The sequence below is a fragment of the Monodon monoceros genome, unplaced genomic scaffold (assembly GCF_005190385.1).
Source record: "Monodon monoceros isolate NGI ecotype Baffin Bay Population unplaced genomic scaffold, NGI_Narwhal_1 Super_Scaffold_16, whole genome shotgun sequence".
NCBI classification, from domain to species: Eukaryota; Metazoa; Chordata; class Mammalia; order Artiodactyla; family Monodontidae; genus Monodon; species Monodon monoceros.
This window is the reverse complement of record NW_021703772.1, coordinates 60536591-60555479: the sequence shown is the minus strand read 5'-3', so window position 1 is coordinate 60555479 and position 18889 is coordinate 60536591. Positions and strand designations below refer to the sequence as shown.

General features: G+C 39.1%; 1 protein-coding gene across 1 annotated transcript in view; it reads right to left on the bottom strand.

Annotated features, from left to right (window-relative positions):
* Window positions 1-13506, bottom strand: part of SLC25A12 (solute carrier family 25 member 12) — a 90894-nt gene extending 77388 nt beyond the window's left edge. The window contains exons 1-2 of the mRNA XM_029224943.1: window positions 13447-13506; window positions 12448-12501 (exon numbers count right to left, since the gene is read on the bottom strand). Of these exons, the coding sequence (XP_029080776.1) occupies window positions 12448-12501; window positions 13447-13458 (66 nt within the window). The 5' untranslated portion in view covers window positions 13459-13506. The remainder of the gene's footprint in view (window positions 1-12447; window positions 12502-13446) is intronic.
* Window positions 13507-18889: the final 5383 nt, after the last annotated feature.

Sequence of the window (18889 nt, the reverse complement as noted above, 5' to 3'; positions counted from 1 at the left end):
TGAGACCTTCTCTTTCTGCTAACCAAAATGACTTGCATGTTTACACTAAAAACGATAAAAAGCAATTTTAAAAAAGTTTTGGATCTCCTAGGCTAACACTTATGCTAAAATTTTAATATATTAAAGTAATTTAGTAGTTTCACAATATCATTTCCTTTTTTTTTAAGTTTTTATAAAATTAATTAATTTATTTATTTTTGGCTGTGTTGGGTCTTCATTGCTGCAGGCAGGCTTTCTCTAGTTGCGGTGCATGGGCTTCTCACTGAGGTAGCTTCTCTTGTTGCAGAGCATGGGCTCTACGTGCACAGGCTTCAGTAGTTGTGGTGCGTGGGCTCAGCAGTTGTGGCTCACTGGCTTAGTTGCTCCGTGGCATGTGGGATCCTCCCAGACCAGGGATTGAACCCATGTCCCCTTCATTGGCAGGCGGATTCTTAACCACTGTGCCACCAGGGAAGTCTCACAATATCATTCGTATTTTGTTCCTATCATTTCAAAGACTGAACTAAAATGACTTTAAATGAAATTAACTAAATATTATATCCATACTCCAAATAACTTTAGAGTTAATCGTTTGCCATTTCAAATATGTTTCTTAAGCAGTCATAAATCCCTCTTGGGCAAGAAGTCAAGGACACATGAAAGACACAGACAAGAAGTAGCTGACGGTATCTGAATAAAAATAGGTAGTCTGTTCTCTAGATTAAACTTTTTCCTAACTTAACGCAAGTATTTTAATGTAAAAGTGCACATAGCTTTCACATTTCCAGAAATATTTGAATTTACTTTGAGTATAGTTCATATGTGTTTGAAAAAGCCTTGACATTCTGAAGCTTGAGAAAGAAAATGGATCTTAATGAAAAATTAGAATCTTTATACATTTATTCAAAATTATTGCTGATAAAAGACAGTAGGGTTTCATATCCAGATTTATGTTGTACTTGCACTGAACTACCTCTAGCACCAAGTGATAAGATCATGTTATCTAGAAATGTTTTGCCTATCAAGCCTACAGATCAACACATCAAGACCTCACTTGACTGTAGTAAATTGGATAACAGTAACTCCTTTGCAATTTACCAAATTTAAACTTAAGTAACCTTTAGAATGTATGCAACCTACATCACAGGTTAACTATAAAGTAGACTTTACGTAGAGTCTATACACAACCCTAAATTTCCATTGAGTAAGGAAAAAAAAATGTTAACTTAAAATTCAATGACATGAATGAGTAAACCCAAATAGTCTAAATGATATTAAATTACCTGTTTAAATGGTTTAAGTTCAAAAACAGATTTTATTTGATGTTCGATATTTCTAAAAGATTTTCCAGAGATTATAAAGGAAAATTCTGACAGGCTGTGACTAGAAAGTTGGTTACTTTTAAAGAAATTATACAGTGTGTCAAGATAAAGAATTCTCTTTTTTCAGTTACACCAAAACAAGGTAATATATCTAGAAGCACTACTTATTAAGCCGAAAATCTGCTTAAATCAAATCTTTCAGGTTACTTTGTTTTCACTTTTTTTTTTTTTTTTTTTTTGTGGTATGCGGGCCTCTCACCGTTGTGGCCTCTCCCGTTGCGGAGCACAGGCTCCGGAGGCACAGGCTCAGTGGCCATGGCTCACGGGCCCAGCCGCTCCGCGGCATGTGGGATCTTCCCGGACCGGGGCACGAACCCGTGTACCCTGCATCGGCAGGCAGACTCTCAACCACTGCGCCACCAGGGAAGCCCCTGTTTTCACTTTTAAAACATTTATCAAGCACCAACTTTGTGCTGGGCATTAGGCCTGGTACTATGGATGTAGAGATCAAAAAAACTTAGTTCCAGCCCTCAAGTTGCTCAGAGAGGATGGCATGATGGACACTGAAACTAAGGTCAGAAAACAGGGACTAAGCCTGGGTCGTTAACTAGTAGAGATTTCTTGAGCAAACACATAGCTTCTCAGAGTCTCTTTAACAAGAAGTTACAGAAAGATAGATATTTTTGTAAGGGAGAAAATGAGATCTTGAACACCAAAGTACTTGGAAATTGTAAAGCTAATGCATATTGACATAGTTATTCTAAAATGCTTAGAAGACACAGAAAAGCAAAGGATCCCAGTTTCCCTCTTGCGTATTGAATTTTTCAGCTTCTGCTCGAACATGAAGGAGTTACTCTTCTAACTCCTCACCTTTATCCAAACCAAGGTTTCTTTGGGGTTGACTTCCACTATTCTTGGGTTTACCAGAAAATCAGTCCTGACTGGTCTAGGCAGCTTCATCTGCTCAGCCAACATGTGGCTGTAATATGAGTCAAAACACACTGTTCCTCCATGACTTTGCTCCAATTAAGATACACTGACATTTTCAGATCTTAACATCCTTGCAATTTCAGTAATTCTCAAACGACAACGTCACAAAGTCCAGTAACTACAAATATCACGTAGAGCATTTCCCATATAAAAAAAGGAATTACATGAACAGTGGAGGAGAAAGACAGGTACCAAGGCAAGAGCTGAGCATATGAAGCTAATCCTCTTGCTGTCCTTCACTATCATTACTGCTCTTACTCCTAATGGAAGCCAAATTTAGTCAGGAATGCATGCCCTTTCACTACACAAGCACTCTATGCAACAAGCAAAGACCGCAACAGATCCAACAACACAAACCCTGTTACAATAGTACAATGTGGAATTCATCTATCATAAATAATATTTTAATGAGAAAAAATAATTTTTAACACATATGGTCACATAAATTTTAACAACTCTATTGAGCCACATTAATTTTTTTAAACAGAGATTTTAATTAGTGACACAAAATTTTTCTGATATTTACTAAAATCTACAAATGCATTAGGAAAAGGCAGTTTTATACATCTAATTAGCACTTTCAGTTGCATATTTCACGTATACTAGAAACAAAACCTTCTATTTAATTTTGCAAAGAAAATTCTCCAGAAGTCTTCCTTTCTCACTCTGATTGCTTCATGAAATACTATTCTCTTTTTGCTCTAATATATGTATTTTTTACTGTCCATTACAGCAAGTCCTACTGTCAGCTACTAAACAATGCAATTTCTAATAGAATGAGGAGGTGTAAGACTCTCCTTAATCACTGAAATCAACTAAAGCTACCATAATAAACTAAGTCTATCAAAACAACCCCTAAAAATGGCCAAAAACCTTGTAAATAAAATAATGACCCCAGACAAGTCAATAACTGGAACTAGAATGCTTTTCAAGGCAGATTAAGTTGAATAATTAATTTGCATTGTTTTTAAAATAAATACTTCAATCTCTTGGTCTAAGTAACCATGGGAACATACAAGGAGCGTATACACTTATAAGCCGGGGCAAATCACGTTTGACAATCAAGGTGCAGCTCCTAGGAGTACAGAATGCTTTACTGTTGGTAAGCCTTGATTAAATAGCAAGATTTCTGCCACGGAGAAAGAAGGCCCTTTATCCTGGTAGGGAGCAAAGACAGATCAACAAAATGCAATGTAGGAACCTGGCTTGGGTCCTGATTTTAAAAAAGCAACTTTAAAAAAATCAAACAAGGGACTTCCCCGGTGGCGCAGTGGTTAAGAATCCACCTGCCAATGCAGGGGACACGGGTTCAAGCCCTGGTCCGGGAAGATCCCACATGCTGTGGAGCAACTAAGCCCGTGTGCCACAACTACTGAGCTTGCACTCCAGAGCCTGCGAGCCACAACTACTGAAGCCTGTGTGCCACAACTACTGAAGCCCACTCACCTAGAGCCTGTGCTCTGCAACAAGAGAAGCCACCGCAATGAGAAGCCCGCGCACTGCAACGAAGAGCAGCCTCCGCTCGCCACAACTAGAGAAACCCCACGCGGCAGCAACGAAGACCCAATGCAGCCAAAAATAAAAATTAAAAAAAAGTTATCTTAAAAAAGAAATGAAACAAGCATGGAAATTTCAACGTGAATGGAAATCCATGTGGTTAAGGAAAAATTTTAGGTGTGACAACGTATTGTGGTTTGGTTGGCTTTTCAGAGTCATCATCCTTTAGAGACAGACACTAAAGTATTTATGCATGCAGTGATAGGATGTCTGGGAATTGCTTCAGAATAATCCAGTGCAGCTGCAATATAGATGAAGCAAAATTAGCTATGATAGTTGGTGAAGATCAGTGATGGGTACATAGCAATTCATTATGCTACCTTCTTTAAATTCATATATGTTTGAAATTTTCCATAATAAAAAAGACTTTTTAAAAGGTTACAAAAAAACGAGATGATTCTACACTTACTACCATACCTGTATTGCCCTACAATATTAAGTAAAAAAGGCATGTTGTATTAACATACATAAAGCAAGTCTCTTCCATTTACCATACAACCTTGAAGAGGTTGCTTAACTGTTCTGGGGCTCAGTTTTCTCATCTATAAAATGGGAATATTAATGGCACCTACCTTATAGAGTTGTTCTGAGGATTACATATGATTTGTATAAAACACTTAAAACATTGCCTAAGACATAATAGGAAGCAAACAATAGCACAGTTCTAGAAGCCCAATACTGGCCATGGCACTGGTTTCAGTGAACGATGTTTCAGAAATTTCAGCAGCACTAAGTAAAAGAGAGCTGGACAGAACAGGGAGATGATGATTTTTTTTAAATTACACACATAAAGAATGAATTACAAGTCTCTCTTTCACATCTGTGTCTTGGTATTTCTTGGTTGGACTATTTTTCCTTCTCTGATTCAGAAAGAACAACTGAAGGTTCAAAAGAAAACTCTGCATATATCTTCCACAGTCTCCCAGTCTTAAGACCATGGCTCTACCCCTTCTCAGAACCTACAGACTTGTGAGAAATTACCTTTTACGGTGGTATTTCTGAATGTGGGGATTTGTGAAGATCTTCAGATTTATATCTCAAGAATGTGAGTAGGACTTCCCTGGCGGTGCAGTGGTTAAGAATCCTCCTGCCAATGCAGGGGACATGGGTTCGAGCCCTGGTCTGGGAATCCCACAGGCCGTGGAGGAACTAAGCCTGTGCGCTACAACTACTGAAGCCGGCGCACCTAGAGCATATGCTCTGCAACAAAAAAAAACCACCGCTATGAAAAACCTGCGCACCACAACGAAGACCCAACACATCCAAAAAAAAAAAAAGAATGTGAGTAATTAACTGATTAAATGTACATAATCATAAACACTTACTAGCATCTTAGTCACTTTATAGGTCCAGCAAAGTTACCTGGGGAACACAAGGGACTGAGATCCTTTTCAGGAAAGAAAAGTCCTCACCTCAGAAGAAAAGGAAGGGGACAAAGAAGTAAGCTTTACTAGATTCTCCATGTGTCAGGCACTATTTACACATTACCTTATTTATCTTCATAACATCCCTACATGCTAGATATGGTTACTCTTTCTTAGACAGATGAGGAAACAGACTCCAAAAGTAATGTAAACACCTAAGGTCATATAGCAAAAAGGGATCAAATAAGGATTCAAGTTCTGGTTAGATTACAAAGCCCATGTAGGTTCCAGCTACACTCTGTTGCCTCCTGGATGAAAAGGAGTCAACCAAGGCCCAGCTCAAGATATTCTAGGAATGCTGTGGACAGGAGGAAATTAAACTGAAAGAATCACAGTCTACTCAAGGCAGTCATCCACGAGAAAGTACAGAAATGTATGAGAAAGCTTACATTTCAATATGATCTATCTAAATACAATGTATTTAAAATATAAATTGAATCATTCCACTTCCAAGGTGAAGGACCTTCAGCGGTTTCCATGACACTCTTTATAAGAAGAATCCAAACTCTTCCTCATGGCCTACAAACAAGGCCCTGCTTGGTGTGGCTCCTTCAGCCTCATCTCTTACTGGCCATGCACCCCCTCACTCACTGATGCTTCAGGCACACTGGCCTCATTTTTGTTTGTTGAACATACCAAACCCTATCAACATCTAGGCCCTTGCACTTGCGGAACTCTCTATACCTACCTTTCAGTTCTCAGCCCTAATATCACTTCCTCAGGGGCCTTCACTAGCCACCATCTTGAAAAACAATCACCTTTTCCATCATTCCATTTATTGGACTTGTCACAATCTATAGCTGGTTTTGGTTTGTTTATTTGTTTCTCAGTGTGTGGGCTTTCTTATTGTCTGTCTCACCCCTTCCTAGAATGTGAGGTCCTACCTTCACTAAACTCCTCTATCTTATCTACAAAGGTAGAACCACACATATGACTGGCCTATCACATAGAAGACAATTAAAAATGTATTGATTGGTAGTAGAACATAGATGGCATTTAATAACACATTTTTTCATCTTTTCCATTATTTTTTAATCTGTCTAGCTGATTCAAGGATAAAGTCTTCACTATGTTGCTAGTATGCCCTTAATGCCTAACACTTTTTTATTAATAAGAACTCTACATAGTTTATGGCAAATACTTTATAAACTAAAGATAAATGTTATCATCTTCAATTCCTATAGTCTGAAAAACTGGTGAAAACCTGCTAATCAGTGTGGCTAAGAAAACTATAGATCTCCTTCTGTGTGTGTCTTACTGGGTTCTACAACCCAATTTACACTGCGAAGTCCTTTTTTAACTTCAGGTTCTGAATTACTAAGTTCTTACTTTTTAAATTATTCACTTGCTCAAAATTTAATACATATACATTGAAATTTTGTTTTTATTTCCCCCGAATTCTTTCCCCAACCAAGTTAACATTATCTATCCTTCCATACCTTTCTTAATGCCCATTAAATTATATCAAACATATATATGTTTAAATATACATACAACATACATGAAGTAATGTTTAGAAAAGTAGAATCATTCTACATAAACTTTTTTACATCTTTCTTTCCTCATTTATAGTACATTGGAAATCCCTCTAAATCAGCTGGAATAAGCCTAACTCATTCTTTCTCATGTCTGCATAATTTTCCATGTTATGGTTATTTCATAATTTTTCTACTGCTTCCCTTTGATAGCATTTATTTTGTCCCCCCCTTTTTTTTTCTATTTTTTGACGGACAATTGAGTGCTGCCACTAACAACCTTGTACATATATATTCTTATGAGTATTTTTATTTCTCTGGGATAAATATCCCAAAAGTAGGACTGCTTGTTTAAGTGGTATCTTTTTATTTTAAACCATTGCCAACTGCTTTGCAAAGAGTCTTTGTTTCCACAAATGCAGTATGAGAGCACCTTTCTTCTCCACATTTGGCCTCAGTAGGTGTTATCATCTTTCAATACTTGATAATCTTATTAGAACTGTAATATTGTGGTACACGTTCTACACTTTGGAAAACATAGTCCTAACTCATATTTCAACAAAATAGAAAAGTCTCCTGCTAAAAGCCCTGCTTAATTCCCTTCTCAGCCACAGGTTACTGCCAAAAGTAAATAAATACGTAATATGTAAACAAATATTTACTGAATAAAGCACATTTCTTTCAATCAAAAATTTATATGTTATCATAAAAACCCTAAGGAAGAATCACTCTTTGCTTTACATTAGCAGCAGCATCTTCTATACCTACTTTCTAATGTAAAATAAACAAGATAGAAAAAATGCATTTTCATCATTTTATATGGGATATGATCTTCATTGTTACATTGGTGATAATGAAAAAAAAGAACAGGATCAAAATAATATTTGGTTTCTACATTGCCATACATTTTTGGTCTAGCATATATAACGGTACAGTCTCAACATGTATTGTTTTTATCACAGAATACATCGGTAAATGAACAACAGAAAATCTATCAACTAAAAAAAAGACAGAGGGCTTCCCTGGTGGTGCAGTAGTTAAGAATCTGCCTGCCAATGCAGGGGACACGGGTTCGAGCCCTGGTCCGGGAAGATCCCACGTGCTGCGGAGCATGCCTGTGTGCCACAACTACTGAGCCTGCGCTCTAGAGCCCACAAACCACAACTACTGAGCCCACGTGCCACAACTACTGAGACCGCGCACCTAGGGCCCGTGCTCCGCAACAAGAGAAGCCACCGCGATGAGAAGCCCGTGCAACAAAACGAAGAGTAGCCCCTGCTCGCCACAACTAGAGAAAGCCCGTGCACAGCAACAAAGATCCAACGCAGCCAAAAGTAAATAAAATAAAATAAATAAATCTATATATATAAAAAAAAGACAGAGATCTTGAAAAATCATTCACTTAAAACAGTTTTTTGTTTTGTTCTGGTTTGGTTTTTTCGGCCCCACCGTGCAGCTTGCAGGATCTTAGTTCCCAACCAGGGATTGAACCAGGGGCCACAGCAGTGAAAGCACCAAGTCCTAACCACTGGACAGCCAGGGGAGTCCCTTAAAACAGTTTTTTGATAAACCTACTTTGTCACAAAGCACAGACCAAACCAGATTAACTCTTCATTTTGAAATTCGTCAGGCTTACAACAAACAGCCTGTGACATTCCTGTTGTCCTCACCTCACCTCCCTCTTCATTGCTTCTATTGTCTCCTTTTGCTACTGTATACCTCTGATGTAGCAAATTTGGTTAAATGATAGTGTGTGGGTGAGAGAGGTAAAAGAAGGCATAAATCAAGAAATGACAGTTGTAAGGGTAGCAACAGTAAAATATTAGTTTGACAGATGGTTGTAAAATTATAGCAGTCTAACACATAAGAATTCATAGCTTTGCTCCAATTTTATGAACTTGGGTGACAGGAAAAAGCAGAATCCTAGTGAATATTATTGTTCTTTTTTAATTAATAGAAAACATAGCTCATCAAAATTTGAGAAACAATGAACACAGACAAAATAAACCTATTTCTCTATACTCAGAACCATGCTTTACTCTCATGAACTTGCACACATCATTCCATTAAACATAGATACAACAGCACTTTCAAACAGGAATATTTTGCTGTTTACAAAACAAATGATTTTTTGAGCCACACCGACTATTCGTGAATTTAGACAGTTAATGCCACAGATCTAAATTTTACAAAAGAGAGCTTCCAACTGCATTCTAAAATTCAAAATTAAATCTTCTCCTTAAGTAGCTCAAATGACCCTGAACTCAAGTGACCCCCAAATCCTACCAAAACCAAATTATACTACTAACAGAATAATCTAGATTTTAGTCTTTGACTATACCCTTTTTGTGAAACTCTAAACTCCCATGGGATCATTCTCCCTAGTTCCCCTCCTCCTCCTTCCACTTCAATTGAGGATATCACTTATAAATCAGTCCCTTATTCCCTGTCTTGTTTATTTTATAAGTAATCCCCCTAACCCAAGGATTCATCTACCACCTGCACAAGTTTGTATCATTTTTTTTTTTTTTTTTTTGCGGTACGCGGGCCTCTCACTGCTGCGGCCTCTCCCGTTGCGGAGCACAGGCTCCGGACGCGCAGGCTCAGCGGCCATGGCTCACGGGCCCAGCCGCTCCACGGCATGTGGGATCTTCCTGGACCAGGGCACGAACCCGTGTCCCCTGCATCGGCAGGCGGACTCTCAACCACTGTGCCACCAGCGAAGCCCCTGTATCTGATTTTTACTTACTGGGACACATTTATTTAGCAACCAAACTTCAAACCACGCCCCCCCCCAAATTCCCAAAATAGATGCCTTATAAATTAACATCTATTCTAAAAATGCCAGATTCACTAATCCTTCCTTTACTTTCACATTTAATACCAAATTCAATTGATTCATCCCTTCCAAGGTCCCTGGTATTGTCCTTCCATTCCATTTCCTCAGCCATCAGCCACTCCTGGTCATTATCTCCAACATGAATTATTTCAATAGCCTCTTAACTGATCTCTCTACCTACTTCCAACCTCTCCATACTTTATCCAACATACACAAAGAGCTGCCAGAATTCACCACTTCAGTTTGCCCACTCAGAAACGCACAGTGCCTTCCTACTGTTGCAAATCTAAACTCCTTGGCCAAATGTTCTAGGTAGTCACAGTGTAAAGGTACTTTTTTTCATCACCTAAGTAACCGGATTTTTTTTTCTTTAACTTCTTAAAAAACACAGCTGCTGTTAGACCCTTACATACCTCTAGCCTTCAAAAGTCATCCCATTTCAAGGTCCCACAAGTGGCAGAGTATAAGGGTTAAGAAGATGGATTCTATAGTTTGATTTGAATCCAAATCTCTACCACTTATGAGCTAAGTGACATTAACCAAGCCAATTAACTTCATCTGTTTAACAGGGACAACAATGCTATCTCCTAAGGTTGTTATGAAAATTAATAAAATACCCTTACCTGAAATATTGTAAATTAACTACATGTCAATTAAGAATTATTTTTAAAGAAAATTAATATAATACCCTTAAAGGACTAGGTCAATACCCAGCATACTACAGAATGATCAGTAAATGATAGCCACTGTCATTATTATCACATGACCACAATTATCTGGACAAACCAACTTGACTGTCATACCAGAGGCTATGCATTTGCCTTCATTATTCTTGACTCCCTCTACCAAAAACTGTGGGAGATGAAACCCGTCTCAAAGAGGAGCTTGTCACATGTCCATTACCATTCAAGTCTTGGCTCAATCCTCCCCTGTAATTATTCAATATACTAAACTAAATACAAGTGCATACATGGCACACAAATAATCCTCAGTAAATATATGTAGCAACATTAAGTTATAAAGAAATGCATAGTTAGTATGTATTTTTGCCTATTACCTCTAAAATATTTATAAACCATATGTATCTAAAACAAAACTTTCTAAATAATGTCCTACAGCTTCAAGTAACTATAGTTTGAAGTATTTCAGACAGAAATTTTAAAATCTATGTTACTTGCTAACTGCCCTCAAACTGATTCAACTAAAGCTGCTTCAGCTACTTGACGGTAAGTTATCTCCTCTGTCTCTTACCAATAACTCTTGGGTCAGTGCTTTACAGTTAGTGCTAAACATGCAATTATAAATTCCACAAAGTTTCAGTATAAAAAATAAGGGCATCATCAAAATAATGTGTAAAAAGATAAGATTTAAAAGTTTTCAAAAAGCTAGGCACAGTCCCAGCTCTCTCTGTATTTGCATTCTCCCCTCTCCCCAAAAACCAAATCCATACAGAATCACAGATTTTTTCCATAGGATTTTTAAAGCTGAAAGGACTTCAGTTCACATTCCCTTATGGCCCACTGAGTCCCACATGAGAAGATGAAGCCCAGGAAAGCCAGATAATTAGCTTACAGGTACCACAACCAGATAGAGGCAGGGCTGGCAACTGAACCCAGTGTTCCTAACACCCGGGTCAGTGCTCTGTTCATCACCTCCAGCAGCATTTTCAAATGATTTCTTCCATGCCTACTTAATTTAGAAAATAAAATTAACTATATCACATGAACTCCTCATAAAACAATTGAGTACATGGTGTGGTTAACACTGACATATTTTTGGTTATTTTCAAGAACAACTGTGAGGAATAAAGGTTTTGAACCATAAATAGAGCATTTCTATCACAATTACTTTTGTTCTGGAAATGATGCTTCCCTTCAACGGATTTTATAAAATTTAAGATTCTCATTTTCACTAATTGGTCATCTGTGAAGCGTGCTCCCCAACAATAGCTTAAGCAACTCACATGTCTCAGATAAAAATGTCATCTATTCCAGGCTGATCTGTATATGTTAAGAGTCTGTTCCTAATATAGAATCATAGACTTTTGCAGTTGGAAAGAACCTTGGAGATCACCTCTCATTTTACAGAGGAAACTAATACCCAGCAGGGACCTGCCCAAGGTCAAAGTTTCTATACGAGAACCATGTCCAGAATAGAAAGTTCTTAAAAGAAGATTTCAGAGAAAAACACAACATTTGGTAGAACACCTTAGCTTGTCTCCCTTTATATGTACTTAGGTACAATTTCCTGCACGCAGAACTTTTGAAATTTAAGAAAAGAAAGCAAAACAAAAAAACTAAGCCAATTTTTTAGACGTCTACAGCAAGTCACTGATCCTAAAAACTTAGCAGAAGTGAAGGTGGATCCTTGCAAGAATCCCAAACAGTAACATTTTGTAACACAACCCCCAATGCCCATGGACATAATATAAATAAACAGAGGGAGAAAACACACACAAATTAAGACCAGCTATAATATTCTTATCTCTGTAACAAATTACGCAGTTGCTTAGAAGTAGGAAAACTTTATAAGCACACAGCTTTCAAGGAAAAAAGAATTTTAATCATCATACCTATCAATTGCACAAGAGTGTCAATACATTTTGAAATTTTATTTTGGTCACAATGGTTAAGAGAAGATGGAAATCCTTTTTAGTGTTTTTTTACATGTCTTAAGTCATGTTAAAAAATGTGAGGGAAATCTTTTTATAAAAACGTAATAAGAGACTTATAATCTATAATATCTATTGTCAAGTTCTTAAGAATACATGAAAATAGAACATTCCTGAAAGTTAAGGCCTAAAAAGTACTAGACTTATATCTCCCCCACCAAGAAAAAGCACAGCCCATAAGCCAATTTACCTGTAGGAATATGTTTCTTAACTCCTGAGGATCACCTCGCTTGGTTGTCTGCACCTGTAAGAAAAAAAAAAGCCAGTTAACGCTTCACTAGAGACCAGGCAATCTCTTGAGATTACAGTTCACAAATGCCAGCAATCAATGCTCTTATCTTTTATAAGGGCATTTAGATTAAAACAAACCAAAAGCACTAATACTGATAACAACTGTCAAATTGGAGCTCTGTGACCACAGGGTGGAAAGCCAGGTGTGAAGAGCCTAAAATATAGCAAATCTACCACATAGATTTCCCCTGGACCGGAAAGGGAAGGCCATGAGGATCAATCCCCTACCTTACTCCACATCCACCAGCAACACATTTGGCAACCACCCACCTTCAAATCAAGAGACCATTAAGGCTAGTAGAGACAACAGGAAAGTTGAAACTCCCAAATTAATCGCATGGCCTACTGGCCTTTCTTCCCGTGGAAAGCAATCCAGAATATAATTATCTCCACGCCCCTCTCTTTCTCCACCCAACCTAAAATCATGAAAACCGCTGCAACGTTTCTAAATACTTTAGCCATCCTGCCACCTGCAGCTCAAATGCCAACCACTGCCCCCGGCTCCAGAGGCCCCAAAATACTCACTCACCCCCTCCCCCACCGCGGTACACAGATGCCTTAGGCATCCCCGGCTATATATGCCACTTCCTCCCACTCCCTTTCTGATGCCCTCCAACCCCTGGCTCACAATTCCATGTACCCAGGGCAGGATACTACGCTTCCTTCACCGATCTGTGGTCCTTACAAGCCCCTCCAACTCAAAATCCCTCCTCCCTCCCCTCCCCCGGCCGGGCATCTTCTCCCTCCGGTCCAAGCCCCGCACGGCTCTCCCTGGAGCCCCAGGACACGCTATCTAACAATCAGGCAAAGAAGTAAATAGGAAGAGGTGAGGGGCTGCAGGCACGGTCCCCGGAATGTCTCTTATGAAATAAAGGCAGCAGCAGAGAGTTAGAGTCACCTTGACCGCCATGCTGTGCTCAGAAGCCGGGGACGAGCGAGTGAGCGAGCAGGGCCGAGCTGTCAGGGCACGCGCGCGCCGCCTTCCTGGCCGCGCCCGCCCTCCCTCCCGCCCGCTCGCCGGCGTCGCGCGCGCCTCTATGCAAATGAGCCCGGGGCGGGCGGGGCCGGCAGGGGGCTCGGCGTCCCGGCCAGAAAGAGCTGGCCCGCGGGGCGGAGGGGTACGTGCCTCCCGCCGGGGAGAGTGGAGGACCAAGCCGTGGGATTCCGGCGTGCCGCTTGGTTGCCGGCAGCTGAGCAGCCGCCAGGAAAGCCCCAGGTCTCTTAAGGCCTCTTAGTGGGTGTGGCTTTGGGAGCCGACTCCAGCCAAAGTCGTTTTCTCCTGAGACTTAGAGCAACACTTGGGGCCTAGATTGAGCAAGATTTCGAAGGATCAAAGAACATGTTCCGTTTAAAAGAATAACAGCAAATGAATTGATGACAACTAAAGGGAAATACTGACAATAAAACAGATTGGGAACCACTCACTCTGGGGAAAGCCTAAGTAAACATAACTTGAGAAATAGGTCCTTAAATTGGCATGCGATGAATACGCTTAATATACTTTTGCTTCGTGTACTGTTATAAAGCTTTATTAGTAGACTCCACATTCCTAATCACCCAAATCCTTTGTGCATGAGGTGGGGCACAAATGCCAAGGGGGAAAAAAAATCCATTTGACAGGGCTGGCACTGAATCCTGGCTCAACTTGCCTCTACATAAATATTTCCAGCCCTGTCTAAGAAAGGGTAGCTCTACTTTGAACCAAAATAATGTCTCTCAAACTGAGTCTTGCCATTATGACTATATGAGCCAAATACTGAGTCATTCAACAAATGTTTGCTGGGCATCTATTATATGCCAGATACAGTCCTGCTTATAAAGAATACAAAGATTAATAACATATAGCCCTTACTGTCTAGGAGTTTACAGATGGTCAGTGCTTCCCCACAACCCCAAACCTAAGTGTATTTTTTTTGTTGGTTGATTGTTTGTGTTTTTAAACCAAGCAAGCTTCCTGTTTAAAAAAAAAGTCTAACAACTCCAAGGTTTAGCTTATCTCATTTAGCGCTATAATCCCTCTCCACCCTCTTTTCCATTTCCAGTGTTGAATCTCACAGGAGGCTTCCCTTTTCTCCAGCCTCACTAATCATAATATTTGTGTTAAGTATCCAAGTTAATATTGTAGAAATGAGGCAAGTGGACTGGCAAATGGAAATTGTTGATAAGGAATGATATATTACTAATACTCCTAAAGTGAGCTTTTCTGCTGCAGTTGCTTTAACTGTCTGCCACCATCACATCTCTTTCTTCAGTCCGTTCAAAATTCTTTTAACAATGTAATTGGACATAAAGATTTACAAATTCATATTTTGTTTTACCAGTACCTTATGTCCCTGATACTCTGCTCTATTATTTTATGAAGTTTCTCTAAGTAGGAATCTCAAGTTGTTTATTTTATGCTACTTTTCAAGGGAAGGATGTCTGTTTGTAGCCCAAAATCCCTTAGTTTGAATAAAAGTACTTAAGGGAAAGGAAGACATTTATATAAAATGAAGGGATTATTTTCTATTGGAACACATTGTTGTTGACCAAATCCATACCGTTGGAGTGAAATTTAGGGACAGACTGGCCACTTGTAGAGAGGAAGACAACACTACATTTAGACAGAACCCACCACAATAATTCATATGTATAGGCAGGCCCAGGCCACAAAAACAATTTTCTTGAATAAAAAATAGCTGATCTTTGAGCAAGCTCTAGAGTTTCACTGATGCCAATCTAGTTGCAATGGAGATGATATAATAATTTAAAACTAAGGCTGCCAGCTACCCTAAATAAAGAGAAGTTAGGAGAGCTCAGCTACCCTAAATAAAGGTGAATTTTGGGACTTCCCTGGTGGTCCAGTGATTAAGAATCCGCCTTCCAACGCAGCAGATGCGGATTCAGTCCCTGGTCAGGGAACTAAGATCCCACATGCTGCAGGGCAACTAAGCCTGTGCGCTGCAACTACTGAGCCCACGTGCCACAGCTAGAGAGCCCTCATGCCACAACTACTGAGCCCACGTGCCATGACTAGAGAAGCCTGTGCAACAGAAATAGAGTAGCCCATGTGCCACGCACCGCTACAAAGACCCAGCACAGACAAAAGAAAAAAAAGGTGAATTTTGCTAGGTTTTTCATCTATCCAAATATAACAAACAATAAATTGAACAAAGGTATTAAAAGTATGTACTGTGGGGTGAACTAAGTATGGAAATGAATACAAAAGCCTATGAGTTAGAGCTTCTGCCCTGAAAAACTTTGAAATCTGTCGTTCTGTTATGATGATTGGCTAATAGTATTATTCGATGTTAAAACAAACTACAACTTACTTTTTCCTGAATTGTAGATGATCAGGGTTGAGGGAAAACTTATTAGTTAATGGAATAACAAAAGACAAACCTGTCAAATAAGATTCACAAAATATTTGGGAAAAGGAAGTAGAAATAATTCAAAACTTTTTATAATTTTTAAAAATAGAATGCCAGTATAGAAATGTATAACTTTCTTTAGACTGCAAATGATATTTGTAAACAAGAAATAATTTTAACACCTTGGCACAACTATAAGTTGAAAACTTGATAACTGAGTCTAAAAAGAATGACATTTCAGAAAGTGAAATTGGAAGTTAAAGGCTAAGAGACTAGCTGCAAAGGTACTGTCATTAATAGTCACTTTTTAGAGTTGGTTTCATAAAATATTTAATATGAAGCTTGACTGAGCTGGAAATTTAAATCTGCTTGTGAAGTCCTTGCCCATGAAAATAATATATTACCCCCAGATGCAAAAACGAAGTATGGGCTTACTAGACAAATCCACAGAAATATGTCTCCAACTCCCAGGCAGCTGACATTGCATTAACTTTGTGGGTGAAAGTTGGAATTATCCTAATGCCTAACGCCCTAATAAACTAAAATGTAGTTATTAAAACAAGAGGCAATTTCCAATGAGCCTGTTCTGCCACAACTCCTGGCCCTCCTTCTATCTTTAATAACATGTTCTTTCTGTTTATATTCTAGCTCCCTCTGATTATTTTACTGACATGGATACATTTTTGTTCCCATTTCCATATCCCACACAGCTACAACGGATGCCATCTTGCAAGAACTAAATCAAGGTGGTGTACAAACATGTAGTAGAGCATTAGAATATCACTGACTAATTAAACCAGGAGTGGGGTTCCTCCTAGATTAAGGGTACATACACCATCACTATGATGAGGAATAAGCTGGCATTTATGCCATCCCCACATCAAGATGCTCACTTAACATATTTGAAATAAATAGCATAATGAAATAAATGGCACATACACACAAAGATATTTGAGCATCTGGAAATTTTAAGTGTAGATTGGTTTGAGCCTACATCTAGAAGTATAAAATGGTTCTTTATATTTTATTGAAATATTGCAAAACCTACAAACTTTATAAGTTGTGCTTTTAACGTTTTCCTTGCTAAGAGTCTATATGGGGAAACGGCAGGGGTAGACTGGGCAGAAGTATGAAGGGTTAAGTGTCCAAGTCTGAGCAAATTATGTTTCAGTTGGTAGGCTGACCTGGAAATCAATAAATCAGAAATTATTATTTCAACCCAAGCCACTTATAGTTAGATACTAGATAAATGACACATTTTAGGACTTCTCTATACTGTACAAGTATTATACTCCATGTAGGAACATTGGCGCTAATTGAAATAAATTCTCATTTTGGTGGAGAGGGAAGAGTAGCATATCAGAAATCAGATGAAATAGCTGTACTCTTGCAATTGCAACTTCCTAAACTGCTCTTCCTCACAGTCTGACTCTAAGTCCTATAAATTATGCAATGCAGATAACAGTGATCTTAGTTTGGGACCACAGTCTTCTTTATTCCCTTGTGGAGGCAGTAACAGCCAGTTTTCTTTTCAATAGATTTTGTAAGGAATTCATGGAATGAGCTGCTCTAGATGTTGAAGGCTGTGAGTGCCCTATTACTGTATTAGTCATGTACAAGCTGGTATTTAGTGGGAAACCTTATGATCAGATGGAGGATTGAACAAGGTGAGCTTTAATGCTTCTTTGAACACTCTAATGTGATGATTTGGAATGACCCAAATTTTAGTTAACAAACATTTATTAAGTGCCTTGTGTTGGTACTAAACTTGCTGTTGCAGCCATAGGAAATATAAGAAAAATAAATAGCATGATTCCCAAAGTATGGAGAATATTTTATTGCGGCAACAGCTACTATTCATTTTTTCAATGAATAAAGCTGAAAGAATGATACCAAAACCTTTGTATATAACAAAGGCCAAGGCAGCTTTAGGTAATAATTGGGTAAAAACTCTGTGGTTTGTCACATATTCCCATTCCAATCAAAAGTATATAACTGGAAGAGCAAACATCCTGCCCAGTCCCTCAGCCGCTCGCCCCTCCCCTCCTCTGGGGATTTACTTGGATCTGGTGTTTGCCTCCCTTCCACTCAGAGGTCAGTAAGGAAGGATGCTTTGGGTCTGATCCAAAGTAAAGAAAAAATTTCCACTTTAAAAATTGTGGGGCTTCCCTGGTGGCGCAGTGATTGGGGGGTCCACCTGCCAATGCAGGGGACGAGGGTTCGGGCCCTGGTCCGGGAGGATCCCACATTCCGTGGAGCCTGCACTCTGGAGCCCGCGAGCCGCGGCTGCTGTGCCCGTGGGCCACAATCCCCGCGCCGGGAGCCCGTGCTCCGCGACGGGAGGGGCCGCCGCGGTGAGGGGCCTGTTCGCCGTGGCAGGCGGTGGGCCCCCAGCTCGCAGTGGCAGGGCAGGGCCCGCGTGCAGCAGCGGGGACCTAACGCCTCCAAAAATAGATAAATTTTTTTTAAAATTGTGCTGGGAGAAAAACAAAGACCCCAGAATATCCAAAGCAAACTTGAAAAAGAACAAAGTTGGAGGACTTACACTACCTGGCTTCAAAATTTAGTATAAAGCTAAAGAAATCAATATAGTATGGTACTGGCTGGCAAAAGGATTGATAAGTAGATCAATGGAACAGAATAGAGAGCTCAGAAATAGTTCCAAAATTATAAAGTCATTTGATTTCTAACAAAGGTGCCAATGCAATCTAATGGGGCAAGGAGTCTTTTCAACAAATGACACGACTAGCTAGATATCCATGTGGGAAAATAGAGAAACTTCAACCTCTACCTCAAAACATATACTAAAATAAATTTGAGATGAATCATAGACCTAAATGCAAAAGCTAAAATCATAAAGCTTTTAGTAGAAGACATTAAAGAATATCTTCATGACTCAGAGTTAGATAAAGGTGTTTTAGTCAGAACATAAAAGTCAATAACCATAAATTAGGAAATTGATAAATTAGATTTCACTAAACTCAAAAATTT